Raw genomic sequence first — 27900 nt, forward strand, 5'->3', positions numbered from 1 at the left:
GCTCCTACTCTAATGTAGGTTCTCTTATAGCGTAGATCCTCATATAGTCTAAACATTCTTATGATGAAGATATTCTTATAGGGCAGTTCCTACCAAAAATGAGTCTATGGTGTAGTTCCATTATGAGTTTGATTGTCAGATATGTATGTATATAGGTGTATAAATATCTAGGTGTGTCTAGGTACACTGTAGGTGTGTGTGGGGGGATCTGCACTGTGTACAGGTGTGATGGAGCATGGAAGTGGAGGCATTGAAGAGAAGACTTTTTAAAGAAGATTATCGTAAGGCTGTCTGCCAGACACTGGCTGGATAAAAGAGAGAAGAGCTTTAAAAGTTTCTGTCTTGCAGACGGCTTTGTAAAGTTGTTCAGACATGGTCTAAGTTTCCAGATTAATCCTCAGTGTTCATCTGTCTGCATACTAATATGGGTCTGTCTGGGGAGATGAGGACAGAACACTGGCATGAATGGACTTCACTTCCCCCTCCTCCTCTCCGGCACAGTTTGCTCCCCAGATAGAAGGCAGACTTGTGGCTGTCAGACTGACTGAAGAGAACACCACTGTTTCATACTAGTAATTAGCTGTGCTCAGTTGCAAGAAAAGTTGTTATGAACTTTCAAAACTAAAAGGAAAGAACACAGTACTTCCTTCAAGACAAGACTCCAAGACTCCAAGACATCCAAGAAAGCCACATGTCAAAACATTCATCTCTTTTAATTTGAAGTGAATTCAGTGAACAAAAAAATTATTCTAACCCATTTAATACGTTTTGTGATGTCACCTTGACAGCAACAGATACTGACACACCATATATATTTGTACAACCCAATCAATAACCCAATCTGTGAACTTGATATCATCTGAAAGTAATGATGTCAGGATGTGTCAACTCTGTTTCTGATCTCAAATCCAGCAAACCATCCAGCAGTCAGTCAGTCAGCCAACAATCAGTCAGTCAGCCAGCCAACAGTTAGTCAGCCAGCAGTCAGTCAGCCAGCAGTCAGCAGTCAGACAGCAAGCCATCTAGCTGTCAGTCAGTCAGACAGCCAGCTTTTAGTCAGTCAGTCAGACAGCCAGCAGTCAGTCAGTCAGTCAGTCAGACAGACAGCCAGCCAACCAGCAGTCAGTAAGCCTCCTTCCCTGACTACCAAGCGCAGAAAGGCTTCTGCTGGTACACTTAGAGAGGTGGCTTAGATGCATAAGAGAAATGTATGAAAAGTATGATGTGAGTGATGAGAGATGATAGAGAGATGGAGGCAGACATGGAGGGTCATCCAAAGGCTAAACAATGATGCTGTGGCATGCCTATTAGTAGAATAAAAACCAATGCTCAGGCCTACAGTACAATTGGTTCAACACAAACAAGTCATTTCAAGGGTCGGATGGTTGTAACCTTTATAGGAAGTAAATATTAAACTGTTAGCAACTCTCTGCTAATGGTTGTGGATGCAAATCATCATGAATGTCAAAGTCCTCTAGGTCTGGGCTGACGTAGTTATTTGCACCAGAAATACATCATCATAAATTACGTCAGCTGCCCTCTGTGTTTACTCCAGCCTGGAGTACATCAGTACCCCATTAAAGTCTAATATTATGACAAGAAAAGTTTCAAGATATGTAAATGGTGCCGTTTTGGTTTGAATTAGAACCCAGCCTCTTTCATTCATCATAGCAACCAAACACAATGATAGTATTGATCAGAAGGAAGCTTTGTCCGTTTATAGACTTTATTGTCCATGTTGCCAAGAGGAAGTGATGCATGAATCACATTTTACACAGAGTAGAGCTTCAGAATGCCTGGAAGCCACGTGTCTGCTAAATGACCCCACCCCCCTAGAAACACAACAACATGCAGTCAAGACTGTCTGGAACCACATGTACAGATATGCTTGCAGATACAGTATATACTGTACACATACAGTATATGTAATTATATAAAAAAGGCAGGTGAATGGACTACACTGCAAAAACTCAAAATCTTACCAAGCGTATTTTGCTCATTTCTTGTCAAAATGTATCATCACACTTAATATAAGACACAATCGCCTAAAGAGTAAGATTTCATTTAGTTATAAAGAACTTGTTTTTAGACAATGCATCTTGAATATCTTGTTAAGTGAAATAGTCTTGAAAATATCTTGTTTGAAGTCATATCTCATATGAAACAAGCTTTTTTGACATGTCATACCATTTTGAAGCATGCTGTGTTGGAAAACGTTAGTCTTCTTGTTTCAAGACAAAGACTTCAAGACATCAATTTATTGAAAACTGCTGACACATTGCATTATGACTCTTATAATACATTTAATACAGTGTGACTATTTCTTCCATTTATATAAAACAATGACCATGTGACATGGTAAACATATAACAAATACTGCTGACAGAAAGCCTGCTACATCAAAGCCAAATCTATTTTTAAGTCAATCTAAGCTTGATCTGGACCACCCAATTTTCCCCCTATTTAGCTGATAGAAATATTAATTATTATAAAACTCAAAACCTAGAATGATGACTAGTGATGTCTGTGAGGTCATACTTCACTGGAATGTACTTTCTGTTGTTGACATTTACATAGTAGTATGGAGTATAATCAACAAGATTTTCAATATCCATGAAAATATTGGCTTGAGCTAGGTGAGGAATTTCCACCTCATAAGCCAAATAATAATCATTCCACCCAACTGTAGTGAGAGGCTGGCATTCAAAGCAATACACTGATGCATTTACAATATAGATGTTTTTCACAAGTGCAAACTCTGGAGTATCATTGATGACATTAGAACAAACCAAAGATTTTCCACATGTATGCTTATTTCCATGTTGTATAATCCACTGTACAGAAATGATATGTTCAACTTGCGCTATTCCCAAAAAGTCTTTAACCTTAGCTTTTACATAGTCAAATGTTTTTACTTCAGAGGCTGGGCCCATGTCAAATTCAGCTGAGAAAATTGGATGTTTCTCATGCACATTCTGACTACATTCATAAAGTTGGTTGTGCTTCACAAGAGATTTACAAATATTCTTAAAACTACTTTTCAAAGCCCACTGCTTAAAAAAGCAATGCTTTGACTCAAAGCGCATACACATATGCCTCACTGCAGGACCAAGTGCCTTAATCTGAGAAGGCAGATGCAGCAGATAATGCTGTTTAGGTATAATATTTGCATCTGGAAACAGTTGCTTGAAATTATTTAAATGTTGTTCAATTAAAAGCTTCAGTTTTGAAAGAGTTGAGAGAGCAATAATAGATGAAAACAAAATTTTGATGATCTCTAACAACTTACGTAGCATTTGTGTGTAATCATTTTCTCCAATTTTGTCAATGAGAAATGGAAGGATCTTTAACAAAACCAGCATCTGCCCAGCAGACTGTTTCAATTTATTGTCATTTGATGACAGTGTATTGATAGATATGGGGCAAGGCTTGTCCCTTACATCCACAGAAGAATAAGGAAAACCAGTAATTGCACTGTTGAATGTGTCCAAGTCAATATGCCCTGAAAGCACAAGATGCTTTAAAACACATTTGATTTCATAAGGGGCTACACCTTCAAGAATAACATGCATGATGTCTTGTGGGGTTTGATTGATTATATCAAAGTGAGGAAATTCTGTTAATTTGCTTCTCCTGTTTATACCATATGTCGTCTTAAGATTGTCTTTTAGAAAGTCAGTACTCGCCTTTTCAATGTCATTACATTGTCTGTTATAACTTGCAATTGTTCTTTTAACAAACAAATCTTCATTAAATTGTTCCTGCATGTCCTCAAAGTTGCATTCACAGTGCCTGCATTTACTGTAGGCAAACCCTACTCCTACCTTAAATCCAGCCACTTCATGCTGTGCTAGAGTGTCTCCGCACACAGACATAAGCGCCCCATAAATGGTCTTCGCACCATTTGCAGTGGAAACCTGAACACCATCACACAGCTCAGTTAAGTTGCGGTTTATCCTCTGAAATATCTCATCAATACCACAATGGGATATATCTTTTGATTTTACCATGGCAAGCAGACGAATAGCAGCAAGTCTTGATCTGTATTTGGGGTTGATGTTACCTAATGTGTAATAAATCAATAATAATTTGTTTTTCTTTGCCCGAGATCCAAGAGGATTGCATAGCTCAATTTCATCTGTGTATAAAATCAACTGCAATGCTGTGGGAAATTTCAAAAACAGTGGGTGTGACTTAAAAATGTCTCCATCAATGAAATCATGAAAAAAACCATCTTTGCATGGCTGTGGCCCCTCATCAATCATTGCAAAAATTCTAGGATGTGATAGGAGCTGCTCCAAACTCTTTACCAACGGTACATAATGAAAATAGTGGTCCTTAATCGTAAGAACTCTGGAGTCTCCACTTTTAACATAAGATACTGTTTGTTTTGCGACAACAATCTCTGGTTCAACAGGTTGTAACAGCTCTCTGATGGTCTTATCCTGCAAATGGGTGGAAGCAATCTGACTGAAAGGGTCAACAAACTGGTCAAATACCCCCATTGCATCACTCTTTAGTTGATCCATGTCCCCAGAATGTCTTTCAATTATGTTGCTCATTTTCAGTTTTAGATGCTCCAATAATACCGCCTGATATTGCTGGACTTCACTCACCAACTGGTTAACAGTTCTCTGGGGAGAAGGAAAAAAAATATTATAAACCTCATACAAAAAATGTCAACATGGAAACTCACAAACACACTAAGATAAACACTTCTGTTAGTGAAATGCAATGATCAAAATAAGTTATTTCCACCAAAACTATAATACATTTAAAAAATCATACTGCCCTCTGCAACTTTAAGACTTTAAGACTAAGTATACCTGTTTAATGCGTTTTGACCAATGGGATTTAGTGGATGGGCAGATTGTGTATGCAAAGTGTGTCTGTCAGATGTGATAAATCACAAGTGGTCACTCAAGATGCATGAGAAACATTCCCCCCCCAAATTATATTCAGTTGGATGTTTGACCTAAAAGCCATCTACTTGAGATCACATCAGCCAGGATACAATTACTTAAGTTTAATTTTAGGTGTATTTTATTTATGTAGCACCTTTTAAAACACTCGAATGAGCCTTCTGACCTGACTGCTAGCAGAAAACTTTATCTGGATTACTTAATAGGCGGTCAGTAATTTTAAAAAGAAACCGAGGACTGTTTATTTGCAGTGATGATATTATTGAAAAAAGTAGTATGGGCATCTTTTAAGTCGCTGTTTTTATGTTCGCTAGAAACAGTGAAATACAGTTGGAAAATTAATGGCATATTACCTGTGTCAGGCGATGGGTTTCTCTGGCTTGAAGCATAAATGCAGTTGCGTGTTTAGAAACATCAACATTCATGCGCCCCTCCTCAGCTTCTTGAAATCCACACTGAAACAGATTAACAGCAAACATATTATAACAGGGAAAATTTTGTCATTGATAGCACCACTAAAGAAACTTCCCAAAGTTTTGCATGTCTGCGCCAAACATTTCAGCGACGATTGTTTCCACAACTCGGGGCAATATAAGCTGGCCTTGCTGACCGTCTGATATTGAAGACTGGATCATTACCAACTCCCATTGGTACAGCAACAAACCTCGGACAAGTAAGTCAACTAACGCTATATAATTGTGTTGCTTTACTGTATATGGTTACCTAGCTTGTTACCCTTAGAATGTGGCTGTAACATTAGCAACTAACAGCTGAGTTACTGTTGCTAATGTAAAAGTAGATAGCATCAAGTGTGTATGGAAGTTTATTAGACTCTTTATTCAAATGGAAATGGAAGTGTTGTACACTTCTTTGTTATCTGGATAACCGTTCTTCTGTTGGTGTTATGGCGCACGCGATATCCGCCTTTCCCCTCATTGAAATGACTTAGTGTGCATCTTTGCAAACCAGGGTGGTCAGATGAGAATGGGCAAATTCGACGCATCTTACAGCAACGGGCCTACGAGCCATTGCGATACATTGTACCCATTAGCGCATAGTTGCTGCCTCTATCCTCCTCATTAGCATTTAAAGCTACAGACACAGAAACAGCGTTGCTCATAGTTGCTGTAATTATGCACCAAGGCTGAATTTCAGGAAAGATACTTCAGATACAGTATTAGGGAACCACAGGCCAATATAAAAACATCCACAAAACAACATGCACAAAACAACCTTTACTGCGATTTGCTACTATTGCTAGTCTGAAAATATCTTGATTTATCATTTACTCAGAAATGTAACTTGTAACTAGGATTAGGCTACTTTACTTGCTTTGAATCTCTTAGTAATAAGTATATACATAGTTAGTACTTTTTTTAACCTTACATTTGCAACATTACATTTCATTTACCTTGAGTCATTTTACCAAGCCACCCTTGAACACATCATATTGTGACCCTATGGCACCAAGTTCCCTGAGCTGACTGGCTTTTTTACCCTGCTGATTTCGAGGTGTAGCTATTTCAACAGTGGATCACAATTTCTTTTTTACCAAACAGGAGGACTGGAAATATCTCTGCCCTCTGCTTGTGCAGGTGAGTTGATTAACTAGTGGAATTGCAGTTACATATTACTTCCAATTCTGGTTTTATCTTCTTTTAAAATTACGACTGCAGCCCATTGGCAACTTAGACAACACATTTAGTGCACAACTTACTCTTTGATTGACGACGTTCAGGCCCTCGTCAGTCATTGAAAAATGCATTGGTATGGCCTCATCCACTGGGCTGGCATTGGTAAGTTCGTTGGTGGTCCTTTCACCTGCTCCTCTCAAATCGTGGTCAGTTGATTCTTCTTCCGCGGCCGGTTCAACTTGGACAAGATGATGCGCGTGCGTCCGCTTTACGTGGTAGTAGAAGGAGTTATACACTCGGTACTCACTTGGACAGCCATCAATTCCGCACACCACGCGAAAATCAGGGCTGCGACTATGCATTGTATTAATATGACTCAAAAGCTGTTTCAGAGTCAATGATACAAATACATAACATAGGAAACAACGCCAAATCATACTGGAAGCAGTGATGTTACAGGCAGAGTATATAAGATATAAGTTGCTGAGTCAAATGAGCCGGCTCACAAAAAAGAGCCGGAATGCCCACTAACTGCTGTAATTGTTATTTTTTTTAAACTCAGCATCACTATAGTTACACCCGCCAATAACTCTGATATCCCCGGTGCGCATGCTCCAACAGACAATTTGCAAAAACCCACCGTGCTTACTACGTCCTTCATACGGTCATCTAGAAGTGAATGATTTAACTCCGCGTTTTATCGCAAGTTAAAAACGGTATATCCGGTGTTAATTTATTGTGCTTCACATCATATATCATTCAAATGTTGTCAATATTTTAATGTAAATTTGGTGTGTAACGTTTCAGTTAAACGGATACGGCTGGACCACAGGCAAGCTAACGTCAACGGACCGAGCTAGCTAGCTAGCATGGAGGAATTGGATGATGTGGCAGTGTCGATTTTGAAGGGTAATGTAACGTTATGAAACTAGAAAGTGGGAATGCTGAAAGGTAAATTATATATTTTTTAATTGCTGAAAATACCCAAAAGCTGAAATAAATTTCAAAAATTTGAGTCACACTAAAGAGTGTGGAAGCTGAACTGCATGTCTGTGTGGTTGCTATGGCGCAGCTGTGGCCGTTATCGTTAACGAGCTGGGCAGAGAGAATAACATTCATTTACCTAGCACCACATCTCAAACAAGTTAACCTAGACGCAAAACTATACGTCCAATCCAAACAGTAAGGATATTTTCCGAGACCCAGGACTTTGCCGAAACCATATATATCGTTTATACGTCTGTGCGGTCAAAAATAAGACTACAGGCAGTTTGAAAACGTGTTCTTCTGCTTTCCTGGTGCGTGTCGGTTTGGTTGCCACGGTAATGGTGCAGCTGTGATTGCTGTCGAACTGGGCAGAGAGAATAACATTCATTTACCTAGCACCACATCTCAAATAAGTTAACCGAGACGCAAAACTATACGTCCAATCCAAAAAATAAGGATATAAATCTCAGAAACGGCTTGAACAAGTCATGAACCATAATCAGTGATATTTAAAAAAGTTGGATAGATATCAAAAAGCTGAACGTTATAAAAATAGTTAAGGGTTTTGTCAACATTTTAAAGTTAACTAGTTATCAGTTAACCATATGCCAAATACCATGGCCTAGCAGCTCTAGCATCTCTTACACTTGTATTTTAGAAGTTCTCTTAATTTTATGTGTGAATATTTTGTTTTAGAATGACAATTCCATCAAATGGTTTTGAATATTTTATGTCTTAATTAGTTTTGAAACCAATTGGGTTAAGTTAACTAAAATTGGGAAAATAAATTCAGTAAGCTGAAGATTTTGTTCAGTTCAATGATTTTAGGTTGAATAATTAGTTTAAATTCTTGTTTGAGGTTTTCAAAAAAACATCTAAGTGAATTGGACAGCACTGTTTCATCTTGCTGTGTCTTCCAATGTTTTTACAGCTGCAAACATCAGTGATGAAATGATGGGCACCTTGTCCCGTGAAGACTTGCGTGATCTTTTCCCAGGGCCTGAGAATTTCTTAAGGAGAAAAGCTGTGTGGCGGGTCTGCCATGTTGAGGTACCGGTAAGTGACATGGCTGTCTGTTAAGTTTATTCTTTTGTTGTTTCTTTTGCACTAATTATTTTTTATGTTGCAATACCATTAGGCAGTCACCAAATCGACCTTTATTGATTTATTATGCTAATAAAACTGGCCTGCTGGAACCGATAATATAATTATAATATAATAATGGCCTAAAATTGAATCGATTGCTTACTTATACTTGTGCGGAGCCGTCAATGCAGCATTGCAGTTTATGTCAACACAGATTAAAGTAAATAAAGTATTTTTATCTTTTATTTTACAGGAGTCTGGCCAAGAAGACTCTAAGTCATTGGGTTTCTCCAGTAAAGAGTCACCCATGCCACAGACATCCACTCCAATGAATTTCACTGCTGAGTACACAACTCCAGGAAAGATTATTAAGATATCTTTTCCAGAGTATGTATTATACAGTGATTCCGAGCTTGAGCATGTCCGACAACATTACTTCGAGTTATCAAAGACAGGTGAAGAATACAACTGCCAAATGTCAAAGGACCTCAGATGCCGGCTCATCCGTAACACTATTACCAGTATGATTGCCATCTTGAGGGCAAAAGAAGATGGAGAATCACAATACCCATCACAGCCAGAAATGACAGCAATGGCGAAGAGAATCGTACTTTACTATCCCATGCTCCAAGACAAATGCATGAAGAATACATGGGTGAGTGAATTGCATCCAGTTGATGAGGGAAGTATTTCATGTTCAACATTTGTGGTAATTTAAATTGTTATGTTTTGTACAGGTCACTGTTTACACACAGCTCAACAAAAGACTGCGAAATGTAAAATCACCACAAAAAAAGACTCCAGATGGCAGACATTCGAAGAGGTAATGTTATAACAAATTGTTATATCCATCACAACTAATGTTTTAATTATTTTCCATATTAAGCACTCAGTTTTTTGGTCAATAAAATGTCAGGACAACATTGAACAGTTCTCACAGCCCAGGCTGACATCCAATTTCTTTTTTCACAATCTAATAGACGGCCTTTTGTACAGCCCTATTTCTGATACCGTGGCGGGCCGCCACGACAAAATCAACATAGCGGAAACACTGAACACTAAAAGCTAGAAAATATTAACATTTGAGAAGCTGAAATCCATTATTGTCATGTGTACACTATTCTAAATGAGCAATCCTGTCAATGTACTAGGTGATTGATTACCAACTAATCTTTGCAGCTCTATAAAGAGGCGTCTTGAGCTGCCAAGTGACACAGATGAAGTTCAATCAAGTGACTCAACACTTATTCTGGATCTGTCCATTGAGGGGAGCAGCAGCCCAGACTTGGCTAGTGAAGTGACGGGTGAGTTTCAACTTAGCATTCTGCCCTTGTGAGAAATGTTATATTTCAAATGAACTTATACACTCACATTATTGATTGTAATGATCTTTTAATTGCATTATTTTAACAGAAGAATGTCTGTTATGTGTTTCAGGAAATAGAGGACCCCAAAGCCTACCTGAAGAAGAGCCCTCTCCTGGGCCCAGTTCTGATTGTGAGTTTGTCCAACTGCCTCAAGGCTGTGTGTATGTGAGATAAGGGTGTTTGCATCTTTTAAGGGGTGAACATGTGTACCTACATTCATCTTATAGTAGTTGATTTCACGACTATCAATATTAGGGCAAGTAGTTCTTGTTCACATGTGCAAGGTAAAATGCTCAAAACTTTTGACTGGTACTGTATATTTGTGTCTTACAGCTAACAAGCCTGCAGGTTTGGAAAGTCCAGACACCTACAGTCCAGCAACCTTGGCCAAGCACTACAAGACCCTACAATCTTTGTACAAAAGAAAGAATCCAAACCACCGGGATGTGTCTCATGTCCTGGATTTGGAACTTGTAGGCAGGAGAGCTTTCATTGACTCTGATTCTTTTCACGAGGAAGACAGACACAAGAAAATTCTCGAAGCATATCCTTGTTTTAAGGACATAGGACATGTAAGTCATAATTGGCTATGCATGATAAAAAAACATCACACACAATGTTAGATATATAAATGTCCTCCTAAGTGATGCATTTAAATGTCTGTATTCGTTATATTGAATATTCCAAAGGTGATGGAGGAGCTTCAACGCATTTTGGACAAGGAAAATGACAACTTCATTGGTGAACTGAAGGGAAGATGGCATGAATTTTGCCAGAAAGTGCAGTTTTTTGGTGTATGGAAAAAGATGCTGAAACCCCCAATGGGAATGGACAAAGGTAAGCAATATTGTTCTGGTGTTATTGGTGATTAGGGTTTAGTGTGGACCTTTCAGACCTTTTTCTGAAAAGTACCTGTGCTATGTCTTGTCGTCTTTTTTTTCTTCTTTTTGGACCATTCTATGTATTACATATCTTTCATCAGATTTGACCATTGACAGTAATGGCTGTGAATATACATTCCTATACAGCTGAACAGGCTCTTGAGATCCTACATGTGCTGCCATCATTGTTCCCCTCCACCTCTGCTCCCCCAAAGAGGCTAAAAGATGCGAGCGAAGCCCTGATGCATGTCCTTGAGGTGAGCTGTGTAAAATGTTGCAGGATTATTTTGACTGCAGTACTTAAAAATATAATTGAAGGTGCTCTCATGGCTCCCAATGTAGTTTTTTTTTTTTTTTTTTCTTACTGTATGTTTTAAGTGTTCAAAGACACCAAAAGCTAGATATATGTGAACACAAAATGCATTAGAGATGGTTAAAACTTGTGTCAAAAAAATAATGTGTAGGCTATGTAAACAAACCTCTTACCTCTCTGGCTGAGGTTCCAAAATACTACTTTGAAATCAAAAAATTAAGGATGATCCTAAAAAAACGATGTCTTTGCTTTGTTAAAGGAAAAAGAAGACCCTGATGTCTACTTGAAGAAGCGCCCTCTCTCCTGTCCAGTCCTGATTGTGGGTCCATCCAACTACCTCCTAGCGGTAGGAGATGTGCCAATAACTACATTTCCAAAGGACAAGGTTACTGAGGGTGCTTTATACCTTATGGCCTACTATTATACCCTCCACCTTACATACCCAAAATGTGTAGCTACTGTGCTTTCAGTCATACAGACAGAGGTCCTCTTGGACAAAATCCATGACAGAGATCTCACACCATCTTACAAGAAGAGCATGGCTGAGTGGAAATCTTTTACTGGCCAATAAAAGGAGTGGTCAAATGTACATGTTAGGGTTCAAACAAAACCTGTACCTAAATGTTATAATAATAACAACCATTTTGCCTTGTATGCTTTTTATTTGGATTTTGATTTTGCAGGTATATTTTGTGTTTAGAGGAACACATTGGTAAGATGTTTAGTTGTATCATTATCACACACATTTGCTATTTTTTCCATAAACATTGTGAGCAAAACGAATTCCTGCATTTTGTTGAGACATTTTGCTGTCTAAATAAATCTGTTGGTTGGATGCAAAACTATTTTTTGTTTTTTCTGTATTTTAAGCAGTAGGTGAATGTCTTAAATCTAGTACAGTATTACAGTAGAAGCGCTTACGATAAATAAGTAAATATGCTTGAAATTAGAATTTTATTATGGCACAAAAAGCTCTATACTAGTCAGGAAGTCTCAAAATGCTTGCACTAGAACTTAGCTTTTGGGGGGAAAATAGTATTTTTGAGCATCATATGCTTATTATGAGACACAAATCTTAACAATACTAGCAATATATATCCAAGAGTAAGTTTTTCAAGCTAATTTAAATAGTATTTTTGAGCATCATAAGCTTGTTATGAGACACAAAACTTCACAATACTAGCAAAATATGTCCAAGAATGAGTTTTTCAAGCTAATTTAAATACTATTTTTGAGCATCATGAGCTTGTTATGAGACACAAAACTTCACAATACTAGCAAAATATATCTAAGAATTAGTTTTTCAAGCTAATTTTAAGCGGTCTCTTATATTGAAAATATTGTCTTATTTCAAGAATCTTATCAAGCTAATTTTGACTTGTTCCATTGGCAGATTTTTTTTACTTACTACAAGCCAAAAATATCTTGTTTTAATTTTTTTTAAACTTATTTTTGGAATGGCATTTTTTGCAGTGTATTAGGATATAAAAAATGTATAGAATCTATAAATAACATACATATCTACAAAAGAAGGTTGAGTGAGTGAGGGGAGTCTGGGTACTTTGCAACATGTGACTCAGGAAGTGGCGTGGGCGGTGGGGTGATGAGGTCATCATATTATCAGTGAATTGGCAAAGGTGATCGATTGATTGGCAACAATTATGACTATGCAAACGTCTGATTGGCGGCATTAGAGGCAGGATAGACAAGTCGGTGTTCTGGCCCACACACTGGTACATGATCACACAAACACACACAATGGAATCGCCTGTGGCTGACAACAGAATCCAGACCCACACCAAATACACACTTACTGAGAAGCACACTCTTTACGCTGTCCAAGTGTTGTGCTGACTGCTCTATGTTCTAGAACGTTGGTGTAAGACAACAGGAAGAAGTGACACAGCAGGGAATCTGACAGTGAGAAACAGCCAGACGTGTGTTTGTCTGTTCTACCCTGATCTTCTACTGCCAGATCCCAGTGTGCTGTCCACACACTCACACCCTAAGCCCTGAAGGGTAAACCCTAACAACAGTAACTTGATCAAATGTTATTGGAGAAATCCTCCATGTGAAATAATATTCCAGTTATTCTAGATGGCCAGCATATGCCATGACGTGAACCCATGTGCAGCTTCTAGGGACCTCGCCGACACAAAGACCAACAATGGTGGCAAACTCACTGAAGACACGTAATCTTCCTTCAAAGTGTCAAATGTCCTTATTGCATTGGATCATCTTTGTGAGTGTGTGTGTGTGTGTGTGTGTATGTAACGCCTAATCCCCACCAGATGCGTCAAACCCTCTGTGACACACCGGAAGTCCTTAATTGTCAATGGGGCAGCTTTCTCAGGAGCTGCAATGATTTTCATGTAACGCATTCGTCCAACATTTTGCGTTAGTTTGCCGTACCGGTTCAAATGTGATCCCAACCTTCATTGGGATCAATTAAGTATTTAAACATTATCATAATGTTTCATTTCAAATGTTTATATATTTTTGCCACACAGTCTATTCTAAAAGTGTTAGACTGGTAAGATTATGAATAATATAACCAAAAATACTAAAGAAAATAACAAAAAACCCTTCCTACAAGTATTTCATCATTTGTGTGGGAAATGTCTAGCTACACTTTTGCTTCCCTGTAAATTTATGTTCATTCCACCATGAAACCAAAACTGAGAACAGCCCATTCCAACTTCTCTTTGGTTTCTGCCATAATTCGTAGTATCGCAGGTACAAAAACACGGATGACATATCCAGTATAATTCTGACCAGCAAAACGCATACACATCTGTTGGGGATCAAGCATCAGCATGTGCTTGTGCTTGCATGTGCGAGTGAGTGTTAGCTGTGGTCGTCCTGGGGGGTCCGTTGCTCTACGGTGGTTAGCCATGTCTTTGTGGTTAGTTCGCAATGGTGCTCCTAATCTGGTCCCAGTTCCCCTGCTTACCCCACGGGGGGGTGGGGGGGGGACTTCCTGTGGCTCCATCTGGGATTTGTAGTTCCCAGGATAGTAATAGTGAGTAGCAGGCTCAGCCATGGTCGTAGGGACTTGTTCCCTGGTGCAGGTTCCGCAGAGTTACATGAGGGTTGGTGGTTCCTGTGGTTGAGCAGGTCCTTGGTAGTTTGGAGGGAGTGTGTTCCCCTGGAGAGGTCCAGCAGGTCCAGTAGAGCTGGTGAAGAACTCTCACACCCGGCCTGGATCCTGGTCCTTCTCCTCCAGCAGCTGGATGAGCTGGCTGAAGCTCTCCCTCACGGCCTCCATGCTGTCCACAGAGCTGCCCTCCAGAACCCAGCTCTTCCCCCTGGCCAAGGGCTCCAGCTCAAAATACTTCTTTATCTGAGGGGCAGGGGGAGAGAGAGGCGAGGGAGAGAATGGCGAGAGGAGGGAGAGAAGAGAGAGAAGAGAGAGAAGAGAGAGAGCAGGGAGAGAAGAGAGAGAGGAAGGAGAGGAGGGAGAGATGAGGGGGAGAAGAGAGAGATGACGGAGAGAAGAGAGAGAGGAGGGAGAGAAGAGAGAGAGGAGGGAGAGAAGAGAGAGAGGAGGGGGAAGCAGGGAAGGGAAGATAAAGGGGAGAGAGGGGAGATGGGGCGAGCAAGGGGAGAGAGACAAATTACTACATGTTTGGTTTGTCCGTGTATAATCATCCAGGAGCACTACAGTACGGGGAGAGAGAAATAGGGAGTAACATAAAGAATGTTCCTGTGCGTGTGTAAACAGCCATACACATGCAGACATTTATGTCCTCAGTCCTGCGCTCCTTTCCTCTCTTACCCACGATGCCTTAGTAACAGGAAGATCAGCATGACTGTGTCTGGTGCCCTGCTGACCCTACCGGCTAGACAGCCTACTAACTGTTCCGTGTGTGTGTGTGTGTGTGTGTGTAAGTGAGAGGGAGTGAGTGAGAGAGTGTGGCTGTGTGTGTGCCCTTGAGATCCCATTTGAGGCAGAGCATGCAGCCTAATGTAATTGAGTTTCACTGGTATTTTAAACCAGTTACATTTCCTAAATTGCATGTCTGAGTGGAGAGAGTGTGTGTATGTGTATTTAAGTGTGCGTTCCTATACGTGTGTGAAAGTTTGTCAACTGATAGAGGTGCTCCACACACTACAGATCTCATGATTGATGAATGAATGAATACACGCATGAATGAATAGGTGAATGTCCCTGTAGACCTAACACACACATTCCTATAGGAGGGTCATGTATACACATACATGACCCCTCCTCCTCCACTGCCTGCCAGACAGACTGTATCCCCCGCCCCCCTCCCTTATTACAGCTCATAGGGAGTCCGAGGGCAGCTCCAGCAGACAGGGGCAGGGGTAAAATATCACCCCCACAGAGAGCAGCCTTGGTTGGGTATCAGTATCAGGAAATTCAGCTGCCCTCAGGGGCCTCCTCTGGAGGTACCATCAGCAGAAACAGAACTGAGAGTTACTGAATCACTCACTCAGGTACACATGAGGGGTTCATGATGTGACATTGTGAACACATACACACATACACACACACACACACATCACCAGAGAGTTTAGAGAAGGCAACACAAGCCCATGTGGTTGAAAACTGTGTTGGACTGCCATGGTTTCTGAACATGTAATGTTAACATAACAATGTCTCCTTTCCAGCGCAGCAGTGTCTGAGTCTGTGCAGCTCTGCAGCATCAGGGAGGGGGCTCCACCCAGACAGATAATCCATCATCATTACAGTCCCCCCCCTCCCTCCCCCCTAAAGTATCAGATGGATCTGTCCACCGCCCCCCCCCCCCCCTGCAGACCCCCTCGAGCTCTAATGGGACCCTCCAGCACACATGTTAGATGACCCACCTATACTGACCCCAGAGGTGTGTGTGTGTGTGTGTGTGCGTGCGTGTTTGTGTTCCTGTGTTGCCAAGGTGGGTTAGTGAGAGTGGAGAGTATCTCAGAAGACAGATAAGATCCAGGAGTCCATGTTTCATCCAGGATTTGGAACGGTGCTTCACTGCTAGGAGATTTAGCATTTGACTGGCAGAAGAAAACAGCGCAGATTGATGCATCCTGGCTGGCCAGCGTGTGTGTGTGCGTGTGTGTGTGTGGGGGTGCCTGTGATAGACTACTAGAGCGGATATTTAAAACCCACTCAGGATCATTTTTTGCCATCTCTTTACAGATATACCCCGGACAATAGGCCTGTCTGATTTCACCATGACACAGACATGGTCATGCACACATACAAAAAATGAAAGCAACATATTTCATTCCATTTCCAGCCTCAGTGAAACCCCAGGTCTCAGCCTCAGCAGATCTGCAGAGAAGGATTCAGACTAAGAAGCACAGACATAGCACAGGATAAAACTGACTAAGACACCAATAAGGAGATTAATATACAGTACTTCTCCCTCTCTCTCTATGTCTCTCTCTCTATATATATAGCGAGTGAGAGAGACAGACAGAGAGAGAGAGACATAGATATACATGTCTCTCTCTTTCTTGGTATCTGTCTGTCTGAATGGGAGCAGTAGGGACGCTAATACTCCATTAGGTCTAAATGACATTAGCTCATCAGACCTCCTAACGAGGGAACCAGACCTTGATGCCTTTCCTGTTTACCACAGAGCCCGGAGATCCCCCAGTCTGGTTTTTGATCTGGAACACCTGAAGCGTCCGGAGTGCTGCTAACCTGGGGGTGTCTAGCTGCTCTCAACTTACAGACTTACAGATGACTGTGGTTGATAGTGTGTGTGTGTGTGTGTGTTACCTCCTGTACGGAGCGCGCAGCAGGCTTGTCCTGGTGGTTGGCCAGGATGAGGAAGGGGAGGGTGCAGAGCTGAGGATGGTGCAGGGCAGAGTGCAGCTCCGTGCGAGCCCCCTCCATGTCGTCCTCAGACGCGGCGCTGTCCAGGACAAACACCACTCCCTGGGACCCCTGGTAGTACCTGCTCCAGTACTTCTTAATGGAGTCCGCTCCTGAGACCGCCAGAGCGGGCGGCGAGAGAGGGAGACAGACAGGTGCCATTTTGGACATTTTAATGATTAAAATATTGAGAAGGAATTATCCCCTTCTGATGGACACAAGCACATACACACAAAATATACACATAGGAACACACCAACACACAAATGCACACACAAGCACTCTGCCGTAAGGAGACTTCATTTCCTTTTTTGGCTTACATACACAGCAAAGACTTTCCTCCATACAGTCAAGGAATTGTCTCCTTAAGTAGAGAAAAGTCCCCTTCACTACTAGCTGAGCTTCCAGCACAGACAGCCCTCCATCTAGAGAGGAGAGGGAGATGGAACAGGAGGCAGAGGGTGCTCTCCCCGTCCCTCACTGCCATGTCCCTCTCCCGCGGCACAGGCGGCTTTCTGCACTGGAGGCAGCACAGCCGGGTGAACACACACCAGCCTCGGCACTCCAGACAACAACACTTCTGCAAGGCTTGGTAAGAGAGAGAGAGGGGGGAGAGACAGAGCGAGACAGTGTGGGAGAGAGAGAGAGAGAGAGAGAGAGAGAGGGAGAGAGAGAGAGAGAGAGAGAGAGAGAGAGAGAGAGAGAGAGAGAGAGAGAGAGAGAGAGAGAGAGTTTGGGATAGAGAGACAGAGAGAAAGACATGAAAGATTCTGGCTACCAGGGACACTCTACAGCACAGTTCAAATGAGTCTGCTTTTACGAACATATGGTTCCTTTTCTGTGCTGCAATTTGGGGGTACAAAAATGTGGCCACCAAGGAACTCGTACCGAGTTTGGTTTTGGTTAGTGTGAGTGACAGACAAGGAGAAAGAGAAAGCTAACGATGGAAACAAAGAGAGTCAGAGAGACAGACAGAGAGAGAGACAGAGAAACAGAGACAGAGAGAGAAACAGAGAGAGAGAGAGAGAGAGAGAGCCGTTGCAGATAAATCAGATAAACTGCCTGGCCAATGAACTGTATTACAGACAATGAGAGAGCATCAAGCACAGAATTGTAATCAGGCAACATGTATCCTCCACAATAATGTTTCTTACTTATCCTCTACAATGATGCAACATCTGTGTGCAATATGGATGAAAATGTGTTGCTGTTACATCAATGACATTTCTGGGCTGATAAAGACCCCCTACCCCATATTTACCTATGAAGTGATCCTTCCTCATGTTTTCAACCCACCTCCCCCCTCACCTTTCAAACTTTGTTTACACATTTACCCCCCCCCCCCCCTCACTATGCATGTTCAGTGATGATTGGCTGTCCACAGAGAGCTCGGGAAAGACCCTCTCCCCCTCGTCCCGACCAATAGGGTGCTCGGGCTGCTCCAAGATTGAGCAAGAACTGCTGGTGATGTTATGAAGGGAAACAGCTAACAGATGAACTATTAAGTTTCAAAACTCCACAAATAATTGTGCTCCTTGCACATGTGTACTTATTAATATATTTTGTTTTACCTTAATTTGAACCGAGAGGCTCCAAAAAGTTTCAAAGCCCACCACACAATACAAAAACACAGCATACTATTAACACGTACATATATTTACAACATTTACTACATAAAAGTGCAAAAAGCAACAACAACAGAATGTGCTATTTAAAGCATGTGTGGGCCTCCTCCAAACCCCTGAGCTGATCGCATGGCAGCGGGGAGTTCGCTTTCTATGAGATTCGGACCTCAAGGTGTGCATAACATAGTTCTGTTACACACTTGAAGGAACATACCATTTGTATAACCACATCCCATCACAGGGAGTTAGGCGGCTTGTGTCATTCGAGACGTTGCGCTGCTCTGTGTGTGACTTTACAAACGAGCAGAAGGATTGGTGCCATGTGGCAGTCAGGAATAGCTGAGCGTTTCTCTGAGACAGATGACTGATACATGGGTTATCTATCAGCAGTGAAGTGGAGGGAGTGATGCTAAACTGCAACAGGTGGCTCCAGTCTAGATCCTGCCGCCTGGAGAGACATCATATCTCCATAATCAAGAGCAGACCGGAGCTAATCAAGCATTGTTTCGTCACAACAATGGTTTACCTACATGTAACTATGTGTTATTCTGGCTTACTTCCGCAGCGTAAATGTTATTAATGTTCATGTTAGAAGGTCAGATTTGGGTCATCAATGACGTCATCAATGACGTCGTGAAATACACTACAGTGTCACCTGGATCCAAAATATCATAACACTATCCACACATGTGAACGTGTGTGTGTAGTTTCTGCTGGGACATATCATTAAGATGAATCAGTTGCTCAAGACCAGATGTTGGGAGTCTTAGTAACAGGCAGGGCTGTCTGAAGCAACACTGAGTGCTGTTCAACACTGCCACCTTCTGTTCATCTCTGACACCTCTGGCTTCATGACACCTCAGCATGACAGGACAGCAACACCCCTACAGAGACCCAGACAGAGATACGGCTCTGGGTAGAAACACCACTACCACTCGATCCATCGAGTACACGACAGCCCTGGACAAAACTACCACGACAGGCCTGGACAAAACTACCAAGACAGGCCTGGACAAAACTACCACGACAGGCCTGGACAAAACTACCACGACAGGCCTGGACAAAACTACCACGACAGGCCTGGACAAAACTACCACGACAGGCCTGGACAAAACTACCAAGACAGGCCTGGACAAAACTACCACGACAGGCCTGGACAAAACTACCACGACAGGCCTGGACAAAACTACCAAGACAGGCCTGGACAAAACTACCAAGACAGGCCTGGACAAAACTACCACGACAGGCCTGGACAAAACTACCACGATAGGCCTGGACAAAACTACCACGACAGGCCTGGACAAAACTACCACGACAGCCCTGGACAAAACTACCACGACAGGCCTGGACAAAACTACCACGACAGGCCTGGACAAAACTACCACGACAGGCCTGGACAAAACTACCACGACAGGCCTGGACAAAACTACCACGACAGGCCTGGACAAAACTACCACGACAGGCCTGGACAAAACTACCACGACAGGCCTGGACAAAACTACCACGACAGGCCTGGACAAAACTACCACGACAGCCCTGGACAAAACTACCACGACAGGCCTGGACAAAACTACCACGACAGGCCTGGACAAAACTACCACGACAGGCCTGGACAAAACTACCACGACAGGCCTGGACAAAACTACCACGACAGGCCTGGACAAAACTACCACGACAGGCCTGGACAAAACTACCACGACAGGACTGGACAAAACTACCACGACAGGCCTGGACAAAACTACCACGACAGGACTGGACAAAACTACCACGACAGCCCTGGACATCTCCAAAACAGTTAAACCCAGTTGGAAAAAGAAATGATGGAAATGTTTGAACTCGTAGATTGTAGATTATTCATCGCAAGGGCATCTTGAATCTCAGACAGAGTGTAATCTGAGAAACATCGGGATACACTCTAATTTCCAGTTTGCATTTAAGATGTGCTGTGTCCCTGTGATGAAGCACCCACATTTTGTTTACCATATATAAATAATTTTTTAATCTCACCCTGAAATTAAAAACAGATGTTCCACCACGCTATCCCGACAGTACCTCCCATGCAGCCAAAAAATATGTGTGTCATACAGTATGTCCATTCAGTACACCACTATCAAGTACATCAGCTATGCAATGCTGCAGATGAGTAGGGCCACTACCAAAAGCCCATTTACCAGAAAACATATTGCACTACAATCACATATGGGAATAAAACACCCACCGCAATCTCCACACACCGCACACAACATCACAACATGGAGGGAGGGAGAGAAAGACAGATAGGCCTAAATGTTTTCAGATGGTCTCCAGACTGCTTAGTATCTGAGGGGAGTTAGCTCCTTCATGGGTCTTCAGTCACCAAACACCAGCCTGGCCATACACAACCACATACCAATGACATAGACGCACAAAGGCAGAGACCACACAGAGTGACACAGACACACAGACACACACAAGCCATACAGAGGGATAAACCCACACACAAATCATTCAGACAGAGACAGGAGATTGTTATATGAATACTGGAATCTGGTTTAAGCACAACCAACAAGGAAACAGCCTTCAATGCAGTGTTGGCACACTTTTTGATAAGCATAAAACTAGTTGATTTGATTGACGTAGACTGTCACTAGAGTAATACAATTCATAAAGGGAAACATTTATCATGTATTTCTCCAATATTTTTTTTGTTTTCATTTTAATTCAATTGTGTTTGCTACTATCTAAATGACTATACTGACAATAATAATGGCTATAATGACAATTTTAACACTACACAAACCATCATTTCAACCTTATCCTTGACAACAGAGAGTGTGAGTGGCAATGCTTTTGGATTCCTTAACTACCGATGGCATGTTGTTAACACAACACAGTTTCAATGTACAAAGCTACAAGAGCAATATGTGCTCAACACTAAGGAAAGAAAAAACACTTCTGAAAAGACTTCAAAAGGGAGAGAGAAACAAGCAACACACACTTAACTCTAGTACACCCCCCCCCCCCCCCCCCCCCCCCCCCCCCCCCGATAGTTTTACACCAATGACGACAGCCTGCTTGGTGAGATGGAAACTGGTCTAGATGGCCACAGGGGCTGTGTGTGTGAGTAGTGACATTTGAGAGATCCGGATTCCCTTTTTGCGTGTTTGTGTGTATCCAACAGATTGCTTTCAAATGGATGGTTCATAAAAGATCAAGACAAGACGATGCGTCTCGAAGCAGGAAACGTCACTGGGTCCGCCAATGACTATCTGTTTACCATCTCCAGGCTCTAGCATTTGAAACAAGCACATGGAAAGTTCCCTCCCGTACTTCTGGGTCTTTAAGGTTTCAGATGTTTGGAGTTTGGAACTTTGAACTTTTGGACTGCGTAGAGCCCAGCACATGGAGTCATCAGTTTCCCACTACTCCTACTACTGATGTAGAGAAACTAAGGCATCTCTTAGACATTCTCCACACCTACTGTTCTTGAGTGTTACCTGGTTTCTGTGAGTTAAAGAAAATTTACCTCCGAGTTCCTTCACGTTCAAAATGGCATTCTGGAATGGAACGGCTTTGATGTTGAAACCTGGCGAAGAGAATGGAACATTCGTTCGTTGAATTGCTCTAAGCTGCCTGCAATATTATCCACAGTTTTACATCTGTCCAGACTGTTAAGTTAACCCAACCCAACTTTGACATTCATACCCAGTAACCACTGTGTTGATACGGTGACCATGGTGTATGGAGGAGAGCTATAGGGGCACCACAGTGTGGGCTTGGTCAAGTCTCACCAGTGGTTGGGGTGATGTGTTGGTTGGTCTCGCTGCAGAGGTAGGAGAGAAGACTGCTCTTCCCTGAGCCAGTCAGGCCGATGCACACGACGTCAAACTCGGGCCTGGGGGGTGGGGGCCCTTTACAGCACAATGTCCTGAAACACTGAGGGAAAGACAGCACTACTGTAATGTGAGGCTGAAACTGTTCGTGCTTGTATCTCCACACACCCTCTAGGCAGAGGGGGTGTGTGTGTGTGTGTGTGTGTGTAGTATGTGTTGTGACATGCAGCAGTAGTATGGTACTCTGTGGTCTCTGCTGGCCTACCTATCTACCTGCCTGTCTGTCTGTCTATCATCTGTCTACCTGTCTGTCTGTCTTCCTGTCTGCGTCTCTGTAGCTGCCTGCCTGGCCACCTATCTTCCTGTCTCTCTGTCCGTCTCTCTGTCCGTCTCTGTCTGTGTCTGCCTAGACCACACTCTGGAGACCCGCACACACACATCTGCCCACTCCATCTGTCTCTGTTTCTGCTCTTTCCTCACCCTCCCGGAGATGTGGGACTGAGTGAGAGAAGAAACCCAGTGTCCTCTTTCCCCGTTTCCTTTCCGTGTCTCTCTCTCTCTCTCTCTCGCTCGCTCCTTCTTTCTTTTCCCCTCAACCTAGTCAGCTGAGCTTTGGCCCCATGTCACACTGGAGATGCTGCACTGATGGGACATCCTGTGTGCTGGTGGGTAATGCTCCCTGTTCAGAGAGATTGATAATGCCTTAACATGCATGCACGGGGGATCGAATAACAGGAGGCCCTTACTGAAATCTACCCCATGAGCAGTGTTCAGTGTGTGTTTGGCTGGGGGGGGTCTTTAAAGAGCAGAGTATGGCCTCTGTGAGGAGCTCGTTTCAGTTGTGTTTTGTTATGTTTTTGTCACGCAAAGGGCCTCTTTTGAGCCAAACCAGACATACTGCACCCCCCCCCCCCCCCCCCCCCCCCCGACATTAAGATAAAAGACATAGGCTAGGTTTGCTTTCTGAGGAGAGGACAGAGGAGTAGAGAAAGGAGAGAAGAGGCAGACAGGTAACAGATGGTGTTTATTGCAATAACAGTTTGACAACTATGCCATTCTGAAGTGAAAAAATCTTGACTAGAGGAGTTCTCTAGGAAGGCTGGCCATTCTCATTTGAAATAAGGACACGCTGCTCTCTGCTGGTGAGATTTAGGAACCACAGGAACCTCCCCCTCACTCATTTCCACCACTCATTGGAAAAAAGGTTGTCTAACTCAAGCTGCAGGATTCCAATACCTACTACATTGTCCAGATGCTCTGCTTTGTAGTGAAACAAACAAGTTTCGCTGGCACAGATTATCCAAAGTGCCTGGCATTAATTGGAATCACATTCAGAACATCTGTATACTTCTGACAAACTTGGGAAAGTACAATTATGAGCAACATATTCTTGGGAGCTAGCTGGTGTCAAACCATACAAGTCTGTTAAAGCTGTTGATCATCGGTGTAACTACCCCACACATTCCCTCAACACAGCATGGGTAGAAGAACCACAGCACACACACTTAGCCAAGGCTTTGCAGAGAAAGTAGTGAAAATAATGACCCCGCCCCTCTCACCCACCCACCCAACCACCCAACATGCCAGGATAAGACAAACCTACTTACATTCTACAGTAAATATGATCAGACAGGAAACATAATGACACTTTACCAGCCAGTCTAGTGAGTACCCCACCACCTCAACCACCACCACCTGTTTCCCCGACAGAAAAACAGGTCGGGCCGCCAGTTGACTAAAACAGAAAGCTTATATAACAACTGCAACTGGTTAAATCTTTCAGTTACTTTCCCTTCTCTGGTTAGCTTTTGGCAGCAATATGTTGCATTTACCTCTGTATGACGGTGTGGTTCAGCATAGAGTTCTCTCTGATCCTGACACATTTACTCCCGTTCCCACCCTTGGGTGGATATTGTTTTCATGAACTCCATCCTGTTTTGAGGCTAAAGGTTGTGTTTCCCAGGAGGCTGTGGAGCTGTGCTACTGTGGGACCAACAGACTCCAATATCCTGCCGTTTCAAAGTCAGGAAGTTCCTAAGTTCAGAGAGAGCGTAGTAGCCAATCGGTGAGTAGGATGTCCTATTCTATAAGATGATTTTGCTTCCGCTAAGCTTTTAATAAACAGTACGCTACATGTGAGGTTAGGGTTAGGGTTAGCGGTAGGCTACCTCACCACTGCGAAGCCTATTCCAGCTCAGCTCACCCCTGCAGAGCCACAAAGTGTAATGAGTTACGGCTGCTGTCATCCCCCTCCTCCTCTACCTGTCTCCAGGCTCATTTGTGACATCAATTTCTCAAAGCAGGCAGGCAGCTGATAAAGCCTTACATTACCATGGCAACCACAGCCCATTAACTCCTAATGATTGCCATTACCACCCCATGACACGTGGCCAGACTGCTGGACCAAAACACTAACAAGAGTATGAGAACACTTCACTCCAAAACCCTCAGGGTTACAGCACACCGAGACCCCCCCACCCCCCTCTCCTCTCTCTCAGGTGCATCCACTGCAGCCCGATTGGGAGCCGGGCATGATAATAACATTCCTAAACATTTCCCCAGGCTAAACAAGCCTGGACACGTCTGCTCAGCTCTGCTATACTCTGCTCTGTTTGATAGGCTTGTTTTCTGGGCTCTGGTAGTCTACTCTGCTCTGTTTGATAGGCTCGTTTTCTGGGCTCTGGTAGTTTACTCTGCTCTGTTTGATAGGCTCGTTTTCTGGGCTCTGGTAGTCTACTCTGCTCTGTTTGATAGGCTAGTTTTCTGGGCTCTGGTAGTCTACTCTGTTCTGTTTGATAGGCTAGTTTTCTGGGCTCTGGTATCTCTTTTGGTATACTGTGCTCTGCTGTGCTCTGGGATAATGCTGTGCTTGGCTCTGTGAGCCTCCCTCTTCCTCTCGCCTGTAAACGGGTTGACCAGACATGAAATAACCACAAAGACAAGAATAAGCAACGCCTCATGATATCAATATCTCACAGATAGACAAGGAAGGGGCGGGAATGGTTCAGATAGTTAGCAGGCTTATTGCTATGCAAGGAGCACGATGGAGAAGGTTGTAAAGATAAGGACCTCATAAGAGCCCCGTCCTTAACGTGTACATGTCCTGCACACACTCATGCATAGTCCACAGGTGCTGAGTTACTCCTAAACAAGGCTAAAATGCTAAACCGGGGATATTTCCCTGGGGTGGGAAACCGAAAGACAAAGAGAGAGAAGACAAAGGACAAAGGAGTAGACATGACATTTGATCCACTGAAGCCAAAGACTTGCTGTGAGACTCTCTACATAGGCTAGAGAGTAGAGATTGATGTGGAGAACACAGAGAGAGAGAGAGAAAGGAAACATTCACACCAGCTTAGATGAAACAACCATTTCCCTCCATACAGCCTGTCTCTGATCTACTGTTCTCCACTAATGATTATAGGCTACGTGCTGGACATCAACAGTTAGGGTAAGTGATGAAGAAATACACTGGCAATGGTAGACTACATTACATCCTTAGTCTGTGGAAATATCTAGGCTAGTCTCTGGAAGGTTACAGCAGTCCTTAAAGCAGCACGGCACACCATCACCTTCAGTCATCCTTTGATGACAGCAGCCTGACATACACTGGACCGGAGTGTTCACCTCTCTGTTTCTGTTTGTAATGTTTAAACCGTCTTGACATCTCTCACACTAACATTAACTAAACTGGACTAAATATTTATCTGGTGGTCTATCTACCACCCTCAACACACAGGGGACAACCTCTGGTGCTATCGTTCTACTTGACCAGTATCACCACACAGGAGACAAACTTAGGATGCCACCTTACCACAGCAGAATCTAACCAACTCTAACACGCCAGGCTGGATGCCAAATTGAATCGGTTAAACTCACTCCTTAGCATACAGCCATCGAGTTGCTAGCTTTTTGGTGGTGTAGCCAGCTATAGCTGCATTTAGGAAAGGTGGTCGTGGCGTGCGTGAGTCAGAGGACTTTAGTTTGAACCCCAGAGTGGGCAAGTGAGGCAGAAAGCGATAGTCGATCATCATGATGACACTCTGTCACTCTGTCAACCGGACCTATTCAGTTTTAGTACTGGGTCGCTCCAGGACTGAGGGTCTGAAGGATTGGGACTGGGATTGAACCCGGGTCTGAGAATGGATCGTGTGGAACCTCTGTTGGACCCTAGAGTCCAGTTTTGTGGAAAACTAAGTGAAAGGTGAAAGACAATGAGGCAAATGTCATGAGAGAGGTGACAGAGACAGTAATGCCTAATGAAGCACCTTGACAGTGGCAGGCTATGAATGCACACACCGACATTCTCCGGTTATTAGTTTGTTCAAACTGGTCAAAAGTATCACATTTTCTCCAGGTGTCAGTAGCCTACTCAGTAGAGCAACAAGCTGTGGCCAATACACCCCAGTGGTGACATAATAAGATTATCTACAATTTTGTTATTCAATAACTCATTTTAAACACGTTATTTAGAGCAAGTGAATGAAAGAATGCGAAAAAATTATGTATTAGGTGATAGCACCAACCGCTGCTTGAATGAAGTCGGATAGGCTACATACCAGATAATCCATGAAAGTGCCCACTTCTCTGCTCCTCTTCAAAATTTATATCTGCAGTTATCCCGATGTGCTGGTCCCTGATGAACGATCTAAAAACGCTACATTCGAGCTTTACCGTAATACGCTATTTCGTTCAAAAAACACCACCTAACTAGATCCTTAGCTTATAAACTAGCAATAACAATGTCGAAAAAATGATGTCCGTGTAGACCTCGGTGTGGTATTCCGGTTAGGCTACCCAATATATAATTCCTAAACCGAGAGCAATTTATACAAAGCCATATTCCCAAAAATGTCAAACACAGACTATCTTTGCTTGGTTTGTTTGTGGTCCCTACCTTTTGAACAACCCCCGAGTTAACACTGTCCTGCATGCAATGTTGCAGGAAATATGGAAAGTATTTAGGTGAACTGTGTAGTCAAAGATCTTGTAGTTAAGCCAAGATATCCTACTGGTCTTCCTTGAATCAACCCGTCAGTTTAAAACGTCCTTTGGTTTGATGAGTGTATTCTTAATTGTCAAGCCCTTCCTTTCAAACTCATTTGGTAGTAGGTTTAATACAATGTTGCCTTTAGTGGCGCTCGGTATACGTGTATACAAGCAGGAAGACAACCGGAAACGAGCACAAGTAGGTTATCTTGTAGTTAGTGCGTTTCCTCTTCTAATTTAAAAGAAAATGTAAATAACATTTGCTTGATTTAGTTAGAAAATATTATTATTATTTTATTTGACCGTTTGGAATATTTTTCCAAAAAAATAAAAAGGTTAGAATAGGCTAACCAAAATGCATTCTAACCTAAAACCACCTTATTCAAGTCAGCAAAGTAGGCTACTTGCAGCAACTGTGGCCACTACAAACAAATTGGAGACACTT

General features: G+C 42.7%; 2 protein-coding genes across 2 annotated transcripts; one reads left to right on the forward strand and one right to left on the reverse strand.

Annotated features, from left to right (window-relative positions):
- Positions 1–5517: 5517 nt before the first annotated feature.
- On the forward strand, positions 5518–12032 carry LOC136956687 (uncharacterized). The gene is made up of 12 exons (XM_067250631.1): positions 5518–5595; positions 6482–6517; positions 7364–7465; positions 8475–8599; positions 8883–9284; positions 9367–9452; positions 9809–9933; positions 10067–10126; positions 10330–10568; positions 10686–10833; positions 11025–11134; positions 11450–12032. Exons 3-12 carry the CDS (start codon positions 7426–7428, stop codon positions 11759–11761), a joined length of 1647 nt encoding a protein of 548 aa, XP_067106732.1. The 5' UTR covers positions 5518–5595; positions 6482–6517; positions 7364–7425; the 3' UTR covers positions 11762–12032.
- A 639-nt stretch (positions 12033–12671) lies between these two features.
- arl15b (ADP-ribosylation factor-like 15b) lies at positions 12672–27398 on the reverse strand. The gene is made up of 5 exons (XM_067250989.1): positions 27026–27398; positions 22425–22569; positions 22160–22219; positions 16934–17142; positions 12672–14533 (listed from the first exon to the last, which is right to left on the reverse strand). Exons 1-5 carry the CDS (start codon positions 27035–27037, stop codon positions 14381–14383), a joined length of 579 nt encoding a protein of 192 aa, XP_067107090.1. The 5' UTR covers positions 27038–27398; the 3' UTR covers positions 12672–14380.
- Positions 27399–27900: the final 502 nt, after the last annotated feature.

Source organism: Osmerus mordax, chromosome 14 (assembly GCF_038355195.1).
Source record: "Osmerus mordax isolate fOsmMor3 chromosome 14, fOsmMor3.pri, whole genome shotgun sequence".
NCBI classification, from domain to species: Eukaryota; Metazoa; Chordata; class Actinopteri; order Osmeriformes; family Osmeridae; genus Osmerus; species Osmerus mordax.

Coding starts and splice junctions, on each gene's coding strand:
- LOC136956687 (XM_067250631.1), top strand. CDS start 7,426: ATGGAGGAATTGGATGATGTGGCAGTGTCGATTTTGAAGG. Junction 9,285..9,366: donor AATGCATGAAGAATACATGG/GTGAGTGAATTG, acceptor TGTTTTGTACAG/GTCACTGTTTACACACAGCT. Junction 10,127..10,329: donor TCCTGGGCCCAGTTCTGATT/GTGAGTTTGTCC, acceptor TGTGTCTTACAG/CTAACAAGCCTGCAGGTTTG.
- arl15b (XM_067250989.1), bottom strand. Junction 22,220..22,424: donor ACACATCACCCCAACCACTG/GTGAGACTTGAC, acceptor TCTCTTCGCCAG/GTTTCAACATCAAAGCCGTT. Junction 14,534..16,933: donor CTGCGCGCTCCGTACAGGAG/GTAACACACACA, acceptor CCTGCCCCTCAG/ATAAAGAAGTATTTTGAGCT.